At 44.2% G+C, this 22,201-nt stretch overlaps 1 protein-coding gene across 1 annotated transcript in view; it reads right to left on the bottom strand.

Moving 5' to 3' along the window:
- Positions 1-1,590: 1,590 nt before the first annotated feature.
- The window catches only part of TNR (tenascin R), an 80,873-nt gene continuing 60,262 nt past the window's right edge, over positions 1,591-22,201 (bottom strand). The window contains exons 16-20 of the mRNA XM_023549248.2: positions 13,370-13,521; positions 11,825-11,921; positions 7,881-8,042; positions 3,296-3,459; positions 1,591-2,390 (exon numbers count right to left, since the gene is read on the bottom strand). Of these exons, the coding sequence (XP_023405016.1) occupies positions 2,271-2,390; positions 3,296-3,459; positions 7,881-8,042; positions 11,825-11,921; positions 13,370-13,521 (695 nt within the window). The 3' untranslated portion in view covers positions 1,591-2,270. The remainder of the gene's footprint in view (positions 2,391-3,295; positions 3,460-7,880; positions 8,043-11,824; positions 11,922-13,369; positions 13,522-22,201) is intronic.

Raw genomic sequence — 22,201 nt, 5'->3', positions numbered from 1 at the left:
CTTTATAGCCAAAATGAGTTCAACCTCTTACTTGGCATTATCTTTTATGCGATGCTTTCTAGTGTGTGTGTGTTATCTTTTACTTATGACTTCAGAACCTGCATGCTTGCTTTCCTTCCTTTCTTTTTAAAATAAAGCAGAGTTCCTGGTGAATTTGTATGACTTAATTGTTGTGTTGTCTTAGTAATGCCAATTATCAAGAATTACAGACCATAGACTAGGATTTTTGAATGTCAGAGCTGAAGGGGATCTTAGAAATCATTTTAGCCTAACCTCTCATTCGACAAGCAAGGAAACTGAAGCCCAGAGAGCTGAACTACCTACTTGATGTCATACAGCTGGCAGAGTGGCAGAGGTGGGCCTCTACCCTAGTCTCCAAGTTCCTAGTTCAGTTTGCTTTCTGCTATTTGTTGTTCCACTGTGTAGGTGAGTCTTATTTAATGGACGGTTTTCTTGAAAGGACTATTTCTATTTCTTCCTTCTAGTTTTTTTTAAGCTCCTAGTGAACTGAGGAATGAAAATTCCTCCTACATTTTTCAGCACTGGACCTGTCAGTCGCGACAACACTGCAGCAGTGGGCAAGAACGTGCAGGCTGCTAATGGGGCGGGGGCTTGCCACAGAAAATGGCAGGAATGCAATCACCCACCCAAGGGACTGCCCCGGGGGTTGTCAAAACTTGAATGAGATTGTGGATGTTTCCGTTAGAAAATGACCAGCTCTCAGGCTCATCCAGTCACTGACTGAGAAAGGTACAAAATGCCCCCAGTTTGACAAAGCCTGAGGATTGCAGAAAACAGAACTGGTGCCTCAAGAGGAAAGGGGGAAGGTAGGTGGGGGAACTTGGCACAGATTTCAGCAGATGCTACAGGGGTGGTTGCAGCTGACATTTGATTTGGAGGAAAAGTTGGAAGGTCATGGCTTCTAGAGCCTCTTGCTCTCCTGGGCTTAAAAATCAAATCATGCTAGTGAAGACAGCACGTCTCATAAAATGGGAGGTAGTCCCACAGTCCTCCTCTGTTCACCTCTGGATTTCTAGATGTAATTTCCTCTGGCACTTTTCATTTTTCCTCTCAAAGGCAGAATAATAAAAGAAGATGGAGAAAGGTTTCTCATGATCTCACCTCATTAAGGGGTCATTCCTGTTTCCTCCAGGAGCAAAAAAAGGAAAAAAACAAAAATCCCACCTCTTCCCAGGGATTATCAGTCAGCGGAATAGCTGGCTGGTCATATAACTTCTTCCTCTGTCTCTAATTGAGCCACCCACACCTGGCTGAAGACAGAAATGAACATTCAGTTTGCAATTCAGAAGAAAATCTATGGCAAATAGAACCAGAAATAGAGAGAATGAGCTGGACAATACCTGTGTTCCCCATGGGACCTCAATGGCAGGTGCCCTGATTTCTACTTCTGTCCTGCCTTCAGTTCCTGACCCCAAAATGCTAAAAACAGCAATTGTCCCCATATTCCTACCTCAAAGAAAGTTACTGCCTTTTGGACCCAAGGGAAGGGACAGTGACTTATAACTGACCCCCTGGATACAGCCACTGTACAATCAGGGCCAAGAGGAGGCAATGCCTTGGGAACCAGATTCCAGAACAACGGTTGGGCTTGTGGGGTTGTGGGGTCTCATGGCAGGATGGCAGGTAGGCAAAGGATCAGTCAGGGCTGGAAAAGAGGCCATTACTCTTAGAAAAGCAACAGAGGGCACCTGGTGGTAAGAGTAAGGGTGTTGGAAGATGACACTCTTTGACCCATTAAAAAGGGTTTGGGTTGTTGAAACAGGGCATGATTGGTGCGTTTCCGCCTAAGGGGAGTTGTTGCCCCAGAGCTCTCTTGCCTTAGGCTTCTTTTCTGGGCTGGTGTGAGAACCTGCGTGGAAGGCAGTGACCAGATCACAAATGCCTGGAAGGTGAAGGGAATCTCAGAAGGAGAGTCGGAAGGTGCCATACCTGTCACTGTAACTGTATTACAGAACTTGTCTTGAAATTGGGCTTTTAAGAAAATTTCCCACTTTTTCTCTTTGCTGAGAAAGGAGGAGAAGGTTAAGGATGGCTAGGTAGGAGGGAGAATGGAGACGGAGGGTCAGGCCCCGGGATGGCAGAAACTGTGAGCAATTACTCTTCACTAATTCCTGCTACATCCCTGCTTCCTTCAAATACTCTTAATATGTTGCAAAGCACATTAATAATACCCCCCACATTGTTTCGTATTATAAAATACAAATAAATGACAGAAAAGGTTGGTTGGCTTGGGGTCCCCCCTTCCCCGCTCAGAACTGTAAGGACCGTCGTTTCCTCCCCACCATGACACGGTGATTGTAGGGGCGCATCTTCATTTCCACAAAGGGGATGGAGAACTCGTGTCCTTTCCAATGGTACCAGTTGATCCCCTGGGCAGAAGAAAGATAAGCATCTCAGTCTTCCCTGCAATGGAATAACCAGCTTGAAATGAACAGGAATGATGGGAGCAAGGAATTCAAGATTGTATTTAACCATTTTCCATTAACATGAAGCTTTGTGGCTGAGTTCCCCATAAGATTAAGGGACCATGGTCTCTTTCAGCTTTCTCCTTAAACACACCTGCACCTTAGGTCCAGTCCTTATTGCCAGCGTTATGATTCTGGCTTTCAGGAGTTACATGTACCAGCAGCCAATGGCAAGTTTCAAAATTTCAACAGTGGGGAAACATTTTGAAGAAGATAACTATGTTTGCTCACTCCTGCTTCGAGACTCAAGTGGTTTCCCCCCTACGGTGACCAGCCGTCTCAGTCTTCCCAGGACTAAGGGATTTCCTGGGATGCAGGCCTTTTGGTGCTAAAGCTGGGCAAGTCTCAGGTAAATTGGGATGAGTTGGTCATCTCATCATCCAGCCTAGCCTGTGGACTTGGAGTCTCTAATGAGGAAAGATAGTCCAGTTTATACTGGCATCTCTGATCTCTCCCTTCTCTGGGCCCTTTCTAAGATGAAGTTGAGCCCAGAATTGACCAACTCTTCCAGGGAGTCCTCTAGATGGGGAAATGAAATGGGACTTAACTGGTCACTGAGGGCTGCTCAAGATGAGTTCTAGCACCTGGGTCCAGATGCTTTCCTTTTCTTCCTCAGGCTTCTACTCTATCCTGCCCTTATCCCAGTGTCTGCATTACTTTCCTCTTTATGACAGTTCTTTCTCAAAATTGTAAGTATTTCTTTTTCAAAGGGAAATGTAAGATGCATATGTGCATGTAAAACACAAAGCTAAGGAACCATGGGCTCCATAGCTCAGGATCACAAACAACAGTGGCACAGCATTATTTACCTGACTGTGCCTGGACTCCCCATATTTCCCATTGAGGTTGGTCCGGTGGCAGTTCTTGTACCACCAAGCCCCCTTGTATGACATGGCGCAGTTGGTAACTGCAACATCATTGTCTCTGTCCTCTGTGGAGAAAGGGCGTCCTTGATGATAGCTGAGGGAGTCCCCTGGAAAAAAGATTCGTTCATGAAGCTGTCTGATTTGCCACTCCTTTGTCGAGATTTTCTGGACATTTGACCCACTCCCAGTAAACCTGGCCTTCACTTATGGGACCTTCCACTTACCTCTCTCATTTCCACCCAGTTCATCTAGCTACTGAATTTTAGTCCACATTATCCACTAGCATTAACTTCTTCCATGCTGCTCTCCCTAACTTGTTTCTTTATTCTCCTGACATTTTGCTCAGAAATATGTCCACTCAGCCATACTTCATCACCCCTGTCTGCTTCTTCTAGGCTGGCACTGGAGCCATGCATCTTGCATCATTCTGACTGCCATTGTCCAGGGTCAGCCTGGCTTCTCCATGGACCATCAGCCCTGGTCAGACTACATCCAAAACCCCAAGTTCAGAACTTGGGGCCACACATTTAAGAGGGACATTAGCAAATCAGAGTTTCTGCCCATAGTGAATAGGATGATGAAAAGATCCTCCATGTCAGAGGAGAAGTAGCTTGGGGAAGAACATACTAAAAGGGATCCTTAATCACTGTCTGCAAATATTTTTATGGGTTATTGAGTAAAAATAAATAAATAAATGAACTCTGTGGGGAAGCCATGAGGATCAGTGAATGAAGACCACAAGGAAGCATATTTTGAAGAGAAGCTATCTAAAAATTAGAGATGTTCACTAAGACAGCTTAGAGAGGGTGGTAAGATTTCTATTCTTAGAAGCAAACAGAGGCTGGATGTTTCTTTAAGGGGATGTCTTGGAGGGCATGCTTATGAATTGAATATTTGAGGTGAGGGGATAGGCTACAATTAATTTGTAATGATTGACCCAACTTTTAGCAAGATTTGTGGTTGGGGATGTTGTGAAGGGGGCTCATGCTATTGAGTGTTATCTTAGGTGTTTCTGAGGTTGCCTTAAGCTGGGAGAGACCATAGTTATGATTCTGTGGCTTCCAAGTCCACACTCGCAGCGGCCACTCAATGCCTCCAATGCTTTCTACCATAACTTAACTCTTAGAGGGTTGATCTTTATTTTATAGAGGTGCCAACCTCCTCAGGGATAAACCCTGTCATGCACAGCTGTCCCTAACTCAAATGTCATTGTGTCTACCCTATCCTCTTCATCTTCCCTTTCCAGTCTCTAATAATTCAGATTTTGTGTGCATCTGGAGTAAACCCCATAACCTTCAACTCACTCTTTCCCATCTTTTCCAGGTACTGGGGCAGGCAGGAAAGATTTCTTATTTTATTCCTTTTTTTTTTTCTTTAGCGTTTTCCACCTTCTGCCACCCTAAGTCATCCTCGTATTCTCTATCTTAAAAAATCATGAATTAATCCTACTTTCTAGTGGCCTTTTCTTTCAACATTAATTCCACATCCTTTATTTCTATCTTCTCATCCTATTCTTTCCCTTCTATTATCTGGAACAGAAATTTGAGCTCCTCTGAAACAATTCTCTCCAGCTTTGATGTTTTCTGCCACTGTCTCAGACATGCTCCCAACCATGATCTTCATCAATTCCCGAATCTGGCTCCCCTTTCCACTCTTGCCCATATGTCTTCCTAATATATTCAGTACATTAACTAAGTCCTGGCTTTTCTCTCTTATTCCTTTCTCTTAGTTCCTGCTGCTACCACAGCAGTAAATGATCCTATTATCTCCTATCAGTATTAAGGCAGCAGTCTCCAGCTAATCTCTCTGTTCTTCACTCACATCTATTTGATCCTGTTTATAGATGTCACATTGATCCTCCTAAGACCTTACTTTAATAATGCTACTCAGGGCCTACAGTGGCCCCCACTCACCACCAAAAACCAAAACCAAGCCTGTTGTCGTCAAGTTGATTCGGACTCATAGAGACCCTATAGGACAGAGTAGAACTGCCGCATGGGGTTTCCAAAGAGTGGCCGGTGGATTCAAACTGCCAACGTTTTAGCTAGCAGCTGAACTCTTAACCATTGCACCACTGACCACCATATTAAGACTAAACTTCTCTGCCTCTTCCGTTTTAAGGCTCTTCAGCATCTAGCTTCTTCACCAATCTTCTTTCTTTTCCTTCTGAAATCACACCCTGCTCCGCTCAGCCAGGCCCTTCATGGCCTTCCTTTCCTCCACAGTAACTACACCTCTGTGCTTTTCTTCCTGGGCTTGCTTTCCCTGGAATATCTTCCTTTCCTTTGAGATCCCGGTCAAATGCTGCTACCTTCATGAAGGCTTCCCCAACTGTTTCAATCCACCCAGATTTCACATCTTAAATGTCTATTAACCCTGAAGTGAGTACCATTTACTGTGTGGTGAGCTATTTCCTAACAGTTTCTTTCTTTAACTAGATGTTTAGTTCTTGCAGAGGCCATGGTTTTGCTTTTTTCGAACTTCTACAACTTATAAGATGAGCTTTTAGGAGAAGTTTGGCAACATCTTATTGATAAATTGATTTGGAAGTTTTCATTCTAGTCCCATTAGAGTCCCAGTTGGAGACTTGAACTTTTGTAGCCTTGAGAAATAGGCAGCAGGAGAAAGGACTGAACTTGAAATTTTTTTTTGAAGCTCTGGAGGTGCATTGTTGCATGAGCAAAGCTAGTATAAAAATCAACACCAATTCAAGATGATGTCCAGGGGAGTTGGGCAACATTAAAAGCCAGAAACAGAGGGCATGGACACTTTCTCCCCAGAAGGCTTTATGTCTAGAAAGAACAAGCATAGTGTGAGGCTGTCTGAAGATGGGGGACAACTTAAATAAATCCAGGTTTTTATTTTTGAAGAACCATGAGACCATGAATTGAATATTTGAGGTGAGAGATTAGACTGTAATTAATTTATAATGACTGGCCAAACTACTGGCAGAGTTTGCCCCTGAGACATGGGAGTAGAACACCATCCAACAGTTCTGACCTCCATGGTACCCAGCAGTAAGACAGAGCTGTACAGAAAAAAGCACAGGCTCGGAGTGGGTGAAGAAGAGGGAGGAAGGTTAGACACAGGAAGAAGTGGAAGGACTTGCTTCTCTTCCTGGGGAAGAAATAAGGAGGGTCGTTTTTCAACAAGACTTGGGAGTGGATACCATCAGATTATTTGAAATAATTTAGTCTGACATTTTGTCTAACACACTTCATTTCAACGGCTATTTTATGTCCAAGCTGTGGCAAATTAGACCTTTTGTTGGGACACTTAGAGGTGATCTGATTGCCATCGGAAATGATCTCAAATATGAACAGTCACAAAGGAAAACATGTCTTCTCTTTTGGAGTAACAATACCTGGTGAGAAGAGACATAATTGAATGGATGCAATAATTAGAAGGGTAATACCTTGATGCTCTCCTTAATTCCAGGAGGCATAAAAAGTTAAAATGACACACCTGCATTTAGCCCTAAAAGTGGAGTTAATAAAAGGACTAACAGTTCCATGTACCAGACAATAGGCTATTTGACAAAACAGATTTTGTGAAATGTAGTATAATAGAACCCAAGAAACAGATTGGCAAAAGCCAGGGAAGCACACCAGATATTATGTTCTGATAACAGTATTAATGCAAAAGATGGTGATTCTGTTTAGTAGGACTGTCATAAAATCTGCCCAGAAAACATAACCCTGTAAATGGTTCTCATGGAAGAATAAAAGAAATGTGATCAGTGAGGAGGAACATTTAAGTGGACGTGTTTCTCCATGACCAGGGTGTTGCGACTGTGAATGGGGAGGACATTTCAGCAAACAGCAGAATCAATCCTATTTTCTCGTTAATTCAAAGATGGTTTTCCTTGACGTCATTGCAGGAGAAATTTCTTCCCAGACAAAAGATGATTATGCTCTTTCTGGATAAGAGCCCATATTGATTAATCTAAACAAGAAAAACATTCCTTTGCTCTCATGTTGCCCTCTCCCTCTTTTTTTCTTTAAAAGTACTTTCACTGCATTTATTCCCTTTTATCTGACAACTGTCTAAAGTAGGACAGGCATTACAATTATGATTTTCCAGATGAGGAAACAAAAGTGCTGAGAAATTAATTTCAGGTCTCCTGAGTGGTGACTGACAACCTGGACCACAGCCAGTGACCTCCAGCCTCGGGTTCCCATCACTGGGTAGCAAGGGTGGATTAGTCAATAAGCAAGGTATGCACAGGCTTAGAGTAAACAAAGTACACATGGACTTCCTTGTGCTTACTTACTAATCTGTAGTGCCCAATTTCACCTGTTTTTTCACCAAGTCTAAACAGGTGAAATTGGGCACTACAGATTAGTAAGTAAGCACAGGGAAGCCCACACATACCCTGCTTATTGGGTAGTCCGTCCCTGCTGGCTAGCAGAGAATTCATGCCCTGTTTGGGTGCCGCTGCTTCCCCGTGCAGCTCAAGCCCAGAATGTGGAGGTCCTGCGTCTGTGCATGCCCCTGCCCTTAGGGTTCCCTCAGGGCCATGAGGTACCCGCAGTGCCGTTGTAGCTGCCTATGCGGAGTTTGTACAGACTCCTGCTGTCCTCAACTGAGAACTTGTCGTAGGAGGCAAAGGCGGCCTCCTGGCCATCCCTCATATCCACACGAAGCTCATAGCGGCCCTGGGACGTGATCCTGTGGATGTTGTCCAGCCCTGGAGAGAAGAGCAGAGAATGCAGTGAGGCTGGAACTACAGATATGGAAGTGAAAATGCCCTGCGACCTCTACACAGATGTTAGAGGGGAATCCAAATTTCTTTTCCCAAAGCCCTTCCCAGGTTGTTATCAAACAGAGTCTGTGCGACCTTGACTTTCCTCCTGCAGATAGACTAATCTGGGTCTGTTGACAAGTGACCACTCAACAAGTGCAGGGATCCTAGCACCCAGCCTTGACTTGGTAGCTAACCAGCCCTCAGCCTCACAATTTCCTGCCTTGTTCTACACCACCTTCCACCCTAACCATCGTGGTGGACAAACACTACAAGAGGTATTAAATGGTTGTGACTCTGTTGGTGTGAGTAGTAGGGAACAAGAGATAGAAACAATGATCAGAGGAGTTCAGAGCAGACCCTAAACCCAAAACAATCCAGGATATCTAGATGTCTTGATATGTCCTAGTAGCCTGCAGAAAGAGCCCTGGTCACCTTTCATTATGTTGTTGTTAGTTGTTATCGAGTTGGGTCTGACTCTTGGCAATCTTATGTACAACAGAATGAAACGATGCCCAGTCCTGTGCCATCTTCATCATCGTTGGTATGTTTGAGTCCATGTTTCATGATACTGATCTCCTTCTCTCGGCCCCAAGCCCTCCTGGGGCTCCCATAGCCAGGTCAGAGAATATGGCAACTGCCTTCTGAACCCAGTTCCTTTCCCCCTCATCTACCTCGTATATCTTGCATGGCTACCTCTTCACTGGTCTTTCTGGACAGTTACACCCACTCACCTGCTCTCTCCCATTGCCTCTAAGTTGTCCAAGTTTTGGTCTAATCAATGCTTGCCAGGTGTAAACCCCTGCAGGTCCAGAGCTTAGGCAGAGCCCAGCTCCTCCTTGGTGATGTTTTCTCATATGCATTTTCCTGCCTGCTTGCCCTGGGTGTCAGTGCCCTGGGGCTCTCCAATATTTTCCTACCTGCCCAGACTTGAACCAGTCACTTTACATTGCTATTGATCTCTGGGTCCTTGTTTCTACCTGCCTACTGGAGTCCTCTTGTTTTGCTGTGACATGTCATATCTATCAGAATATGCCATGATATAGAACCACAGAATTGCAGAGATGGAAGGGAATTTCAAGATTACATAATCCAGCCTTTCTTTGGTTTATGGAAGAGGAAGCTGAAGTCCAGAGAGGGGAGATGACTGGCTGATGGTCACCCAGATCTTTCTGCTTCCCTATCCTGATGGAGATTTAAAGCTTTACCTTGACTGATAATGAGTTAACAGTTGTTCGACTAAGGTTTGCTGTTTGCCAAGTTCCTAACCCACCCCCTACCCTGGACCTGTGCTTGTCCAGATGTAGAGGATGCTGTTGATGTCTTGCCCAGATGCTCTTAACTGGCAGGTGGACCTATCCCCTAGCTTAGCTGTGTTGGTTGCGAACCACTCACGGCTGCCTCCTTCTCTGGATAATTGCCCTTGACCAAACAAGAGTCACTTCACCTATGCCTGAATCCCTCTCCCATGCCTTGGGACAGACCTCAGCTAAGGACTGGTGTGGAGGGCACAAAAGCCCAGCCCCCTTGCTCTAATGGGAACCAATTCTTAGATGCGGTCCATGCTCCAGAGGTTCCTTTGAGATCAGACTGAAGCTAGTTTCCAGCTGACACCACGTTTTGCATTTCTTCCCCCTGCTCTATCCAGCTCCTCCCGCTCCCCTTCTCCTGAGTGTTTACCTCCAGCAAATCACTTGAACAGGGCAGAAGGACCACACTGATTTTTGGAATAAGGGTCTAAATAATCTGGAACATACAGTGAGATATGTTCACTACAGCCATTTTCTACCCCATCTTTCTTAATAGATCAAGGAAAAACCCTTTCGCTATGATAACTTTTGGTTTTAGCACCTGTGGTTGGTTTGTTTAACATCCAGTACTTTCTAATCTCCATTTTTAACAACAACAACGGGCTTGGAGCCTCTGTAGTTAGCTGTCATTTAATAATATTGTTTTATTTTCACTGTATTTCTTTTTAAGATTCCCTTTTATTTATGGCACATAATAACTGGTTTTCCATTTTTGGTAATGCTATAAAGCTTCTTTCACACACACAAAATAGATTTAATGAAATAAAGCAAGTTGATATACAGGACATTCGAGTGCATGATAGTCCAGATATTTCACAGATATGACAAAAATTGTGAAAATGGTACACGTGGCTGAGGTCTGGGAAACATGAGTATTATGTGCTTGTGGGTGTGTTGATTCATGTCTCCCAAGCTGCTGCAAACTCTTTAAAGGTAAGGATATTTTCCTATTCATTTGACTTCTCTATCAATGTTTTTATATGATTTTTATCTATTTTTAAGTCACTGAACACAGATCTGGGCATCTAATAGGTACTCAATAAATTCTTATCATTGGTGGCTTAATTGAGTGACTGAGTGGTATCTAAACTTTAGATAGTAGTACCTACCATTCCCCAGGCACTAGGGTTAAAATAGGCAGTGAAGCTAAAAGATGAGTATGATGTGGTCTCAGCCCTGAAAGAAGCCTGCATGGTAGAGTCAAGAGAGACAAACAGTAAAACAGACACTGATCTGGGCTACAAAAGAGGCAATGGACCAATTCTCTCACAGGTGAAAGGTGAGAAAATGGCCAGGAAAGGTCTTTGACAGCAAGGTGTTTAGGGGAGGGAATAGTTGGCTGAGAGAGCATTCCTTGCAGAAGGAATATCAGTGGTTCTGCCTGTTTAGAGGTTGGCATTGGGTGGGAGTGAGAAGAAGGGTAAAAGTACTTAGAAGTGGAGAGCGGGCTGCATGGGTAAATTAGAGAGGACAGTGTGCCTGAGCTAAGGTGTTTGGCCTTCACCTGGTGTGATGAAGAGTCACTAAAAAGTTTTACAAATGTATTTAACTATTGCTGAGATTTTGGGCGTGGGGAAGATCAATCTAGTGGCCACGTGGACAATGCAGGGGAGGAGAGGGGACGGTGGTCCTAGAGACAGGAAGGCCAATGAGGGGGTTGTTATGAGCATCCAGGAGAAAAATGGCCAGGTCCCGAAGAGGTGGCAGTAGGGGAGACAGAGAGGAGACCACAAATAGGGAACATGATTATTTGCTTTGCCCTCTACCCCTTTTTATAAATGCCCATGAAATCTAACCCAGAGGGAGACACAGGTGATATGAAGAGAGGGCTTTTAGTGGGTGGCTCCTCTGTCATCTGCCTGGGCTGGGCATGCGCTCACCTTCTCACTCTAGTTCACTTCTCAATCTACACCTCCTTCTGTGCCAGACCTCCAGGAAATTGCCGGTCACCTCTCATGCCATTTTAATATTTTCCCTCCCCAAATCAGGTAATAACATTCCTTCAAGGAGCTGAGCAGACTGGCCCCATTTTGTTCCTGACCTGCAGGTTGGCTGGCTGGGGCTTGGCTTCTGTGAGTTGGCCCCCCAGCCAGTGGCCTCCTTGTGCCACCTCTCCTCCCAGAGTCCCTGACAGGCACTCACTCCCTTTGTAGTCTCCTCATGTCAAGATCCATCAGCATAAGAGACTCTTAATGAGGATGGGAAGAGACAGAGCAAAGAGGAAAACACCACAATAAGATAAAAACAGATCAATAGTGGAGTCAAACAGAGCACAAGATACCGAAAGCAATTCATGGGCTGTCAGCCTCTCAACAGATACAGGTAGGGTTTCTGATAATCCCAGATGGACACAGAGAAAAGAGGGATGGACAGGAAGTCAGGGCAGCACATCAAGGGGGAGCAAAAAGGAGGCATTACCCAGCCAAAATTCATCCTCCAGGTTCCCAAAGCCAGCCCGGTAATCAGCCCATTTCCGGAAAAAATCAGTTTGGCCATTCTGCCGTCTCTGAAATACCTGTGAAAAGAAAGGAAATAAAAAAATTAAAAAAAAAAAAGAAGGGAGATGGTAAGGGAGAAAAACTGTAGTCAGGAAAACTGATATCAACTGAGTTTTAAATCTGCAGTAACAAAGGTGCCCCAGTAAGGTGCCTTATAGAACAGAGCTGGATATTGACACAGCAGCCGTCGTAGGAGATGCTCCGAGCCCTTCCCTTGAAGCTCAGAGGCTCCTGATGAATAGGCTGGGGTGTGATGTTGGAACTAATTTGCACTCCTGCAATGTAGAAAGGATTCAGGATACGTATAAAGCCCTGGAACCGGCAGGGGAAATAGGTTTGGCTCTCAATTAATCTTTTGCACCACGGTGTGTGTTAGAAAGCATTTCTCACCAAAAGAACAAGACCGACTTCGGATCAGCTAGTAACTGTCATAGTCGTACGGCAGGCAAAGCAGCTGCGTATCATTCACTTCCCGAGATGTTTAAGTGCTAATTCCATTTAACCTCCAATAAATCAGCCTCAGCTTCATTTCCAATTATGCTTTAAGAACAAGGCACAAATATGCCAGAAACATAAAAGAAAATGTTTTCCCAGAGTGGCTGTTATGAGCACAGCCACTATTCAACTCTATTCAAAAACCACACATTTTTGCTCTGTGAAAAATCCAGTGTTGTGTGTGAGCGGTGCTGGAGAGAGAGTCTGCAGCAGGGTGGGAGGGCTGGGTTTCCATCCACACCAACATGGTGAATGCTGGACCGTGTTAGGGACAGATTCATTGCGACCCACATGGACCAGTGGGGAGACATTCTGTTTCTCTTCCAGTCTGTCCTACCCCATCTGGCTCGGGAGGAGGATGGTGATGGAAAGTGGTGACACTTTGCCTGACCATTGCCTGAAGGCTGAGGCCTCTCTGGGGAAGAAGCAGGAGGCCAAGGAAGGGCGAGGGCAGGTGCGGCCTTTGTAACCAATGGTGGCTGTCCATATCCTGCCCCTCATTGCTCCCCCATATGCAATCCTCCAATAGAAGGATCCTAATCACCTCCCTGGAGATAGGCTCACCTCCCCCTGGAGGGGAGCCTCTTCCACCATTGCTCGGTTACAATTGCAATTCTCAGCAGACAAGACCTCTCGCCTAGCTGAGCCATTACCCCTTCCCCCCGCCGCCAGCATCTGTCTGCATTAACTATCTTTGCAGAATAAGCAGGAGGAGAAGGCTTCATCCTGGGCCCCTTTACTGGGCCAGGCCACTACAGCCTCAATATGCTTGTTCCTCCCCTGCCTGACCAAACTTATGACTGCACCACTGAATAAGGGTCTCAAGGGCCATGAAGAGTCCCAAGATGGATGTTTGGGCAGTGGTTAAAGGTACGGCCAGAAGGATGGTGAACTTTGGGTTGACAGCGCTGAGCTAGGTGAACTAGAACACTAAGGACATTTACTTGCAAGAGCAGTTGCAAGTACTTACAATCCAGCCACCTCCATCGGTGGTCATGTCACAGTACACTTGTAACTTCTGGCTGAGCTCCCCATTGAGGAAGATGGTGTAAACTCCACTCAGGGTGTCTCCATTCATCAAATGCTGGGCACAGTCTTGAGGATGAGGGAACACCCGGCCCCCTGTACAGGAAAAGAGGCAATTTCCAGAAATGATTCTTTCTCCCACTGTGAATAAGGTGCTTTGGACCAGAGAAGTTTCTAGAAGGCCTCATGATACTTCATCAAGAGCTATAAGAAATCCTTGGGATCTTAAGAAGTGTGTGGGTGTGGGAACCTGTATTGTCCTGCATTCTCCTTCTTCAACTGTTGTTGGATTTATCAAATAATATGTAGTTTTATGGGATCTGAGAACCAAAAAGCTGGATTCATAGACTGGACCCTTTACTTACCTATTTGACTTCAGGCAAATGGCCTGATTTCACCGGATGTCAGTTTTTTGTTTTTTTAAGTGCTCAGTATTTATTGAATAGGTAAGCAACAAACTACTCATTATCTTCAAACAAGTATCAATTTTCAATACATTATGAAATATTTTATATGTTCATATTTTTACTTGAAGTCCTCTTTCCTTTCTTTTATGCCAGCCCACAGCCCTTGTAGCTCAGTTTTTTTTTTTAAATCATACTTTAGGTGAAAGTTTACAGCTCAAGTTAATTTCTCATACAAAAATTTATGCACATATTGTTATGTGACCCTAGTTGCAATCCCTATAATGTGACAGCATGCTCCCCCCTTATACCCCGGCTTTCCTGTGTCCATTCAATCAGCTCCTATCCCTTTCTGCCTTGTCATCCTGCCTCCGGGCAGGAGCTACCCATTTAGTCTTGTGTGTGTATCTACTCGAACTAAGAGAAGAAAAGAAGCACGCTCTTCACGAGTTTTATTTTGTGTTTTATAGTTCAGTCTAATCTTTGTCTAGAGAGTTGGCTTCAGGAATGGTTTTAGTTCTGGGTTAACACAGAGTCTGGGGCTCATGTCTTCAGGGTTCCTCTAGTCTTAGTCAGACAATTAAGTTTGGTCTTTTTACATGAATTTGAGTTCTGCACCCCACTTTTCTCCTGCTCTGTCAGGGACTTTCTACTGTGTTCCCTGTCAGTGCGGTCATTGGTAGTAGCCAGGCACCATTTAGTTCTTCTGGTCTCAGGCTGATGGAGTCTTTGGTTTATGTGGCCCTTTTTTCTCTTGGACTAACATTTTTCTTGTGTCTTTGATGTTCTTCATTCTCCTTTGCTCCAGATGGGTTGGGACCAACTGATGCATCTTAGGTGGCTGCTTGAAAGCTTTTAAGACTCCAGATACCACTCACCAAAGTGGGATGTAGAACATTTTCTTTATAAGCTTTGTTACGCCAATTGACCTAGATGTCCCCTGAAACCATGGTCCCCAAACCCCCACTCCCACTACTCTGTCCCTTGAAGTGTTTGGTTGTGTTCAGGAAACTTCTTAGCTTTTGGTTTAGTCCAGTTGTGCAGACTTCCCCTGTGTTGTGCATTGTCCTTCCCCTCACCTAAGATAATTCTTGTCTACTATCTAGTTAATGAATTCCCCATTCCCTTCCTCCTCACCCTTGTAACCATCAGAGAATGTTTTCTTGTGTTTAAACCTTTTCTTGAGTTCTTATAATGTTGTTGTTGTTGTTAGGTGCCATCGAACCGGTTCCGACCCATAGTAACCCTATGCACAACGGAAAGAAACACTGCCCAGTCCTGAGCCGTCCTTACAGTCGTTGTTATGCTTGAGCTCATTGTTACAGCCACTGTGTCAATCCTCCTCGTTGAGGGTCTTCCTCTTTTCCACTGACCCTGTACTCTGCCAAGCATGATGTCCTTCTTCAGGGACTGATCCCGCCTGATAACATGTCCAAAGTATATAAGACCCAGTCTCGCCAGCCTTGCCTCTAAGGAGCATTCTGGCTGTACTTCTAAGACAGATTTGTTTGTTCTTCTGGCAGTCCATGGTATATTCAATATTCTTTGCCAACACTACAATTCAGAGGCATCAATTCTTCTTTGGTCTTCCTTATTCATTGTCCAGCTTTCACAGGCATATGATGCGATTGGAAATACCATGGCTTGGGTCAGGCACACCTTAATCTTCAGGGTGACATCTTTGCTCTTCAACACTTTGAAGAGGTGCTTTGCAGCAGATTTACCCAATGCAATGTGTCTTTTCCTTTCTTGACTGCTGCTTCCATGGCTGTTGATTGTGGATCCAAGTAAAATGAAATCCTTGACAACTTCAATCTTTTCTCTGTTTATCATGATGTTGCTCATTGGTCCAGTTGTGAGGATTTTTGTTTTCTTTATGTTGCAGTGCAATCCATACTGAAGGCTGGGGTTTTTGATCTTCATTAGTAAGTGCTTCAAGTTCTCTTCACTTTCAGCAAGCAAGGTTGTGTCATCTGCATAACGCAGGTTATTAATGAATCTTCCTCCAATCCTGATGCCCCATTCTTCTTCATATAGTCCAGCTTCTTGTATTATCTGCTCAGCATACAGAATGAAAAGGTATGGTGAAAAAATATAGCCCCGAAGCATGCCTTTCCTGACTTTAAACCAATCAGTATCCCCTCGTTTTGCCTGAACAACTGCCTCTTGATCTGTGTAAAGGTTCCTCATGAGCACAATTAAGTGTTCTGGAATTCCCATTCTTCTCAATGTTATCCATAATTTGTTATGATCAACACAGTCAAATGCCTTTGCATAGACAATAAAACACAGGAAACATCCTTCTGGTATTCTCTGCTTTCAGCCAGGATCCATCTGACATCAGCAATGATATCCCTGGTTCCACGTCCTCTTCTGAAACCAGCCTGAATTTCTGGCAGTTCCCTGCCGATATACTGCTGCAGCCGTTTTTGAATGACCTTCAGCAGAATTTTGCTTGCGTGTGATATTAATGATAAAGTTCTATAATTTCTATATTCGGTTGGATCACCTTTCTTGGGAATAGGCATAAATATGGATCTTTTCCAGTCATTTGGCCAGGAAGCTGTCTTCCATATTTCTTGGCATAGATGAGTGAGCACCTCCAGTGCTGCATCTGTTTCTTGAAACATCTCAATTAATTTTCCATCAATTCCTGGAGCCTTGTTTTTTGCCAATGCCTTCAGAGCAGCTTGGACTTCTTCCTTCTGTACCATCGGTTTCTGATCATATGTCACCTCTTGAAATGGTTGAACATCGACTAACGCTTTTTGGTATAATGACTTTGTGTATTCCTTCCATCTCCTTTTGATACTTCCCGCGTTGTTTAATATTTTCTCCATAGAATCCTTCACTATTGCAACTTGAGACTTGAATTTTTTCTTCAGTTCTTTCAGCTTGAGAAACGCCAAGTGTGTTCTTCCCTTTTGGTTTTCCGTCTCCAGCTCTTTGCACATGTCATTGTAATACTTTGTCTTCTCGAGATGCCCTTTGAAATCTTTTGTTTAGTTCTTTTACTTCATCAATTCTTCCTTTTGCTTTAGCTGCTTGACGTTCGAGAGCCAGTTTCAGGGTCTCCTCTGACGTCCATCTTGGTCTTTTCTTTCTTTCCTGTCTTTTCAATGACCTCTTGCTTTCTTCATGGGTGATGTCCTTGATGTCATTCCACAACTCGTCTGGTCTCAGTCACTAGTGTTCAATGTGTTAAATCTGTTCTTCAGATGGTGTCTAAATTCAGGTGGGATATACTCAAGGTCATATTTTGGCTCTTGTGGGCTTGCTCTGATTTTCTTCAGTTTCAGCTTGAACTTGCATATGAGCAATTGATGGAACAAGGCCCCTGGCCTTGTTCTGACTGATGATATTGAGCTTTTCCAACATCTCTTTCCACAGATGTAGTCAATTTGATTTCTGTGTGGTCCCTCTGGCGAGGTCCATGTGTATAGTTGCCGTTTATGTTGGTGAAAGAAGGTATTTGCAATGAAGAAGTCGTTGGTCTTGCAAAATTCTACCATTCAATCTCCAGCATCGTTTCTGTCACCAAGGCCATATTTTCCAACTACTGATCCTTCTTCTTTGTTTCCAATGTTCGCATTCCAATCGCCAGTAATTATCAATGCATCTTGATTGCATGTTTGATGAATTTCAGACTGTAGCAGCTGATAAAAATCTTCTATTTCTTCATCTTTGGCCCTAGTGGTTGGTGCGTAAATTTGAATAATAGTCGTATTAACTGGTCTTCCTTGTAGGGGTATGGGTATTATTCTATAACTGACAGCGTTGTACTTCAGGATAGATGTTGAAACGTTCTCTTTGACGATGAATGCAACACCATTCCTCTTCAAGTTGTCATTCCCAGCGTAGTACACTATAAAAAATATGATTGTCCAATTCAAAATGGCCAATGCTAGTTCGTTTCAGCTCACTAATGCCTAGGATATCGATGTTTATGTTTTCCATTTCATTTTTAATGATTTCCAATTTTCTTAGATTCATACTTCGTACATTCCAGGTTCGGATTATTAATGGACGTTTGCAGCTGTTTCTTCTCATTTTGAGTCGTGCCACATCAGGGAATGAAGGCCCCGAAAGCTTTACTCCATTCATGTCATTAAGGTCAACTCTGCTTTGAGGAGGCAGCTCTTCCCTAGTCATCTTTTGAGTGCCTTCCAACCCGGGGAGCTCATCTTCCAGCACTATATCAGACAATGTTCCGCTGCTATTCATAAGGTTTTCATTGGCTAACGCTTTTCAGAGGTAGACTGATGGGTCCTTCTTCCTAGTCTGTCTTAGTCTGGAAGCTCAGCTGAAACCTGTCTCCCATGGATGACCCTGCTGGTATCTGAATACCAGTGGCATAGCTTCCAGCATCCCAGCAACACGCAAGCCCCCACAGTACGACAAACTGAGAGACATGTGAGGGTCTTATAACAGGGGTCTCATGTAATATTTGTCCTTTTGCAACAGACTGATTTCACTCAGTATAATGCCTTCCAGATTCATGCATGTTGTGGAATGTTTCACAGATTCATCATTGTTCCTCACTGTTGTGTAGTATTCCATTATGTGAATATAACATAATTTGTTTATCTGTTCATCTGTTAATGGGCATCTAGGTTGTTTCCATCTTTTTGCTATTGTGAACAGTGCTGCAATGAATATGGGTGTGCATATATCTATTCGTGTGAGGGCTCTTATTTCTCTAGGATATATTCCAAGGAGTGGGATTGCTGGATCATATGGTACCTCTATTTCTAGCTTTTTAAGGAAAAGCCAAATCGATTTTGAAAGTGGTTGTACCGTTTTACATTCCCACCAGCAGTGTATAAGTGTTCCAGTCTCTCTACAACCTCTCCAACATTTATTATTTTGTGTTTTTTGGATTAATGCTAGACTTGTTGGGGCGAGATGGTATCTCATTGTAGTTTTCATTTGCATTTCTCTAATGGCTAATGGGAAACCTTGGTGGCGCACTGGTTAAATGTTGTGGCTGCTAACCAAAAGGTCAGTAGTTCAAATCTGCCAGGTGCTCCTTGAAAACTCTATGGGGCAGTTCTACCCTGTCCTATAGGGTCGCTATGAGTCGGAATCGACTCGACGGCACTGGGGTTTTATGGGAATGGCTAATGATCGTGAGCATTTCCTCATGTATCTGTTAGCCACCCAAATATCTCTTTTGGTGACGGGCCTGTTCATATCCTGGATGTCAGTTTTTTCATGAGTAAAATGAAGATAATAAAAATCCAACCCCTCCTCTTGTAATGTGAATGTGTGTTAACTCAGCTAGTTATTGGTTTTTTAGACGATGATTACTGATGCATGGGCCAAGATAAATCACCTTTCAAAAGGGTCAAAAGCATCTAAGCAAAACTTTCACGATCTTCACAGCAGTCATTAAGGAATGCCCAAACAAGCTCAGCGTTAGCAGGAAGATGGATATCTGATTTTCGTGTAGAACAATCTCCTGACTGGACTAAACAATCAAATGGCCATGTTGTAAAACACGGTTTAAGTTTAAGGGGAGGGCAGAGGAAGTAAATTGCTGCTCATCTTTCAGCAAGAACAGCCTAATTTGTAGAACAATATCTAATTAGCTGAAAGAGAAGCTTAAATCATGTGTCTGAAAGAGCTTAGCTTCAGGGCAAATTTTAATGCTCAGCGGGAAGGCCATGAAGCAGAGCCCACCAGAAGAGCATTTCTGGACTGCAGGAGCTGACCAAGCAAGTTATAGGCAGAGATTGCCATTTGGGGAAGAGTGGTTTGGGTGCTCTGCAAATATAATGACCTTCTGGGTCAATGAAAGCATAGTGCAGCGATGTGGTTCTGCATCCTTGAACTGTTGCAGTTATTGAAGAGAGGCTGTGTAGGGAGCTCACGTGTCAGTCGCTACAGTGACCTCTACTGGCCAAACTAGTACACTACAGGCGCAACATAGGGCCCCCTGGTGGATCAGAGCAAGTGACAGTATAAGCCCTCACACTGAAGGTGACATGACGTAGCAACTTCACTGAAAGCCGTGGTCATCTAAGACTCCTGTCATGAATCATCAGTGAAGCATCCTGTGTTAGGGAGAAGCTGGAGTTCGGTAGACTTCATGCAAGGTCCCTCTGAGGGTATGTTAACTCCTTCTAGGCACAAGGACTGTGCTGCCACCCTTAACAATGGGCTATGGTGGAGGGGATTCCCAATCTTAGATTCGTTTCAGAAATTAAAATGGTAGGTGTTAATTACACATTCAAGGAGAAAAGGACTGGAGACCTCACAGGAAGTTAGCGGCAACTAACTTGGGACCAATGGAGAGCAAACTTCAGAGCTGTGATCCTTTGGATGTGACAATATTAACTGTCTCGTGTTTTGAATTTCTGCTAGCACAATTGCTAGTTTCTGATAATGTGGCTTATTTTGGGGGGAGGGGTGTCTTAGCCTCCCCAGTAGGTTTCTCCCATGGGAGAAGGAACTGTTCATTTGATTGGTTAAATTCTGAACTGTCACTCAATAGCGGGCAGTGTCACCAGGTCTTAAAATGTGGAAACCAAACTCCACCCTTTTTCTGGTATTTCTTCCTCTTCCTCTAAGAGAGGCTTCCCTGGGTGGTGCAAACAATTTGTACTTGACTACTAACTGAAGTGTTGGTGGTTTGAACCCACCTAGTGGTGCTGTGGAAGAAAGGCCTGACAATCTGCTCGCACAAAGATTTCAGCCAAGGAAACCCTATGGAACCATTCTACTCTGTAACACACGGGGTCGCCAAGGACAATGGATTTTGGGGTTTTGGTCTAAGAGAGGCTAAGAGGTGGAATGGACAGTGTCCCAAAGGAGCCCTGTGGTCTGCTTTCTCTGTCTAGATCCATGTGACTGGGTGGGTAGACTGAATCTCAGTCAATCAGTCCCTCTCTCTCTCACACACTCTCCCTCTCTTCTCTTCTCCCTCTCCCCTCTCTCTCTCCTTCCTAATAGATGTGCCCTGAGTGGGCTGATCCCAAGATTAGGTGGGGTGGGATGGGAAGGAGAGGAAATAAGAGACGCTGTTTAGCCTTGAGTTTAAGCACTATGTTCCGGTTTTGATCATTAAGTTCTGCTTTGGGGTTTATTAGATTCTGGCTTAGCTAATAACAGAAAATACTCTGATTCCTGTTCTTCTGTGTTCATTGTGTATGTCCTGTGTCATCAGACATTTTATGACATGGGAGAAAGGTGATTGTCAGGGCATATTTCAGATAGATGTCATGCCACCTAATATCATCAGAAACTCCTTTTTAACTGTAACCCAGATCATCACAGTAATTTTTTCCCTCAAGGTAGACATTTTAGGACCAAGAACAAAACTGGAAGAGTTTTCTTCCTTTCAGTGCAATAACTGGGGACTGGCCTGAGGAGGAGGCATTTTTTTTTTTTTTTTTTTTAACACACGCTGTGGTGATTACGAAGTTAAGAGGAAAGCAATGCTGAGTGATCGGCACACTGAAATGTCTCCTGGTTAAGTGTTCCCAGACGTAATTGTGAGACCAACAGGACCGGGGCACTCACCGGAAGAGTTGCTCAGAAATTGGTTTGTGTTGAGCGTCCGGAGACTGAATGGTGAATGGAGTGAGCTACATGAAGCACAGCGCAATCAGATGGCCCCCAGCTGACCGGGAGTGAGGGAAGACAGTCCCTGCCCTGTCCCTTGTTTTGTGCCCTTGGACACAGTCTTTAAACTGGTTGGGTTTAACGGCTCTGGGGAGTCTGCCCACTGCCCACCCTTACAGCCAGGATATCAGTGTTTCTGTCTGAGAACAGCCTCCACAGGTTTCTCTGTGACTGCACAGCATAGAGTGCGGCTACACAGAAGCATGGTGACCAGCGCCAGCCACCAGCTCTTTGATTTGTTCTTTCGAGACATGGGCTTTTGACTGGCACTTCCTAGTTCCCCTTGTTAGAATTAATAGCCCTCATTTGCAATGGGGCTGGCTAGATTGTGGGAATAGTCCGAGGTTGTGGACATGGCAAGGGTGAGTGTTGAGCCCACATGAGCTGTCAAATATGCCATCTTTGCCTTCTGCACAGTGTCTTCCAGCCTATTCACATGTTTATTCAGTCAACAAACATATAAGGAGCGCCTGCTGGGTTCTAAACACAGGGCTAGGAGATGAAATTTAAAGAAGAAAAAGACATGGTCCTACTTTTCAGGTTGCTTACACTCTGATAGGAGCAATAGGAACATATCATCCTGAGTTCTAAGAGCTATGGGGGAGAGGTAAACAAGGCACTATGAGAACACAGAAGTGAGGCGTGCAATGCAGCTTGGGACTGGCAAGGGTGGGGAGAGAGGCTGGGGTCTGGGATGGGTTCAGAGATTGGCAAATGCCAATCAGAAAAGGCTGCTTATTTTAGGA

Source organism: Loxodonta africana, chromosome 25 (genome assembly GCF_030014295.1).
Source record: "Loxodonta africana isolate mLoxAfr1 chromosome 25, mLoxAfr1.hap2, whole genome shotgun sequence".
NCBI classification, from domain to species: domain Eukaryota; kingdom Metazoa; phylum Chordata; class Mammalia; order Proboscidea; family Elephantidae; genus Loxodonta; species Loxodonta africana.
This window is presented reverse-complemented; position numbering and strand designations above follow the sequence as displayed.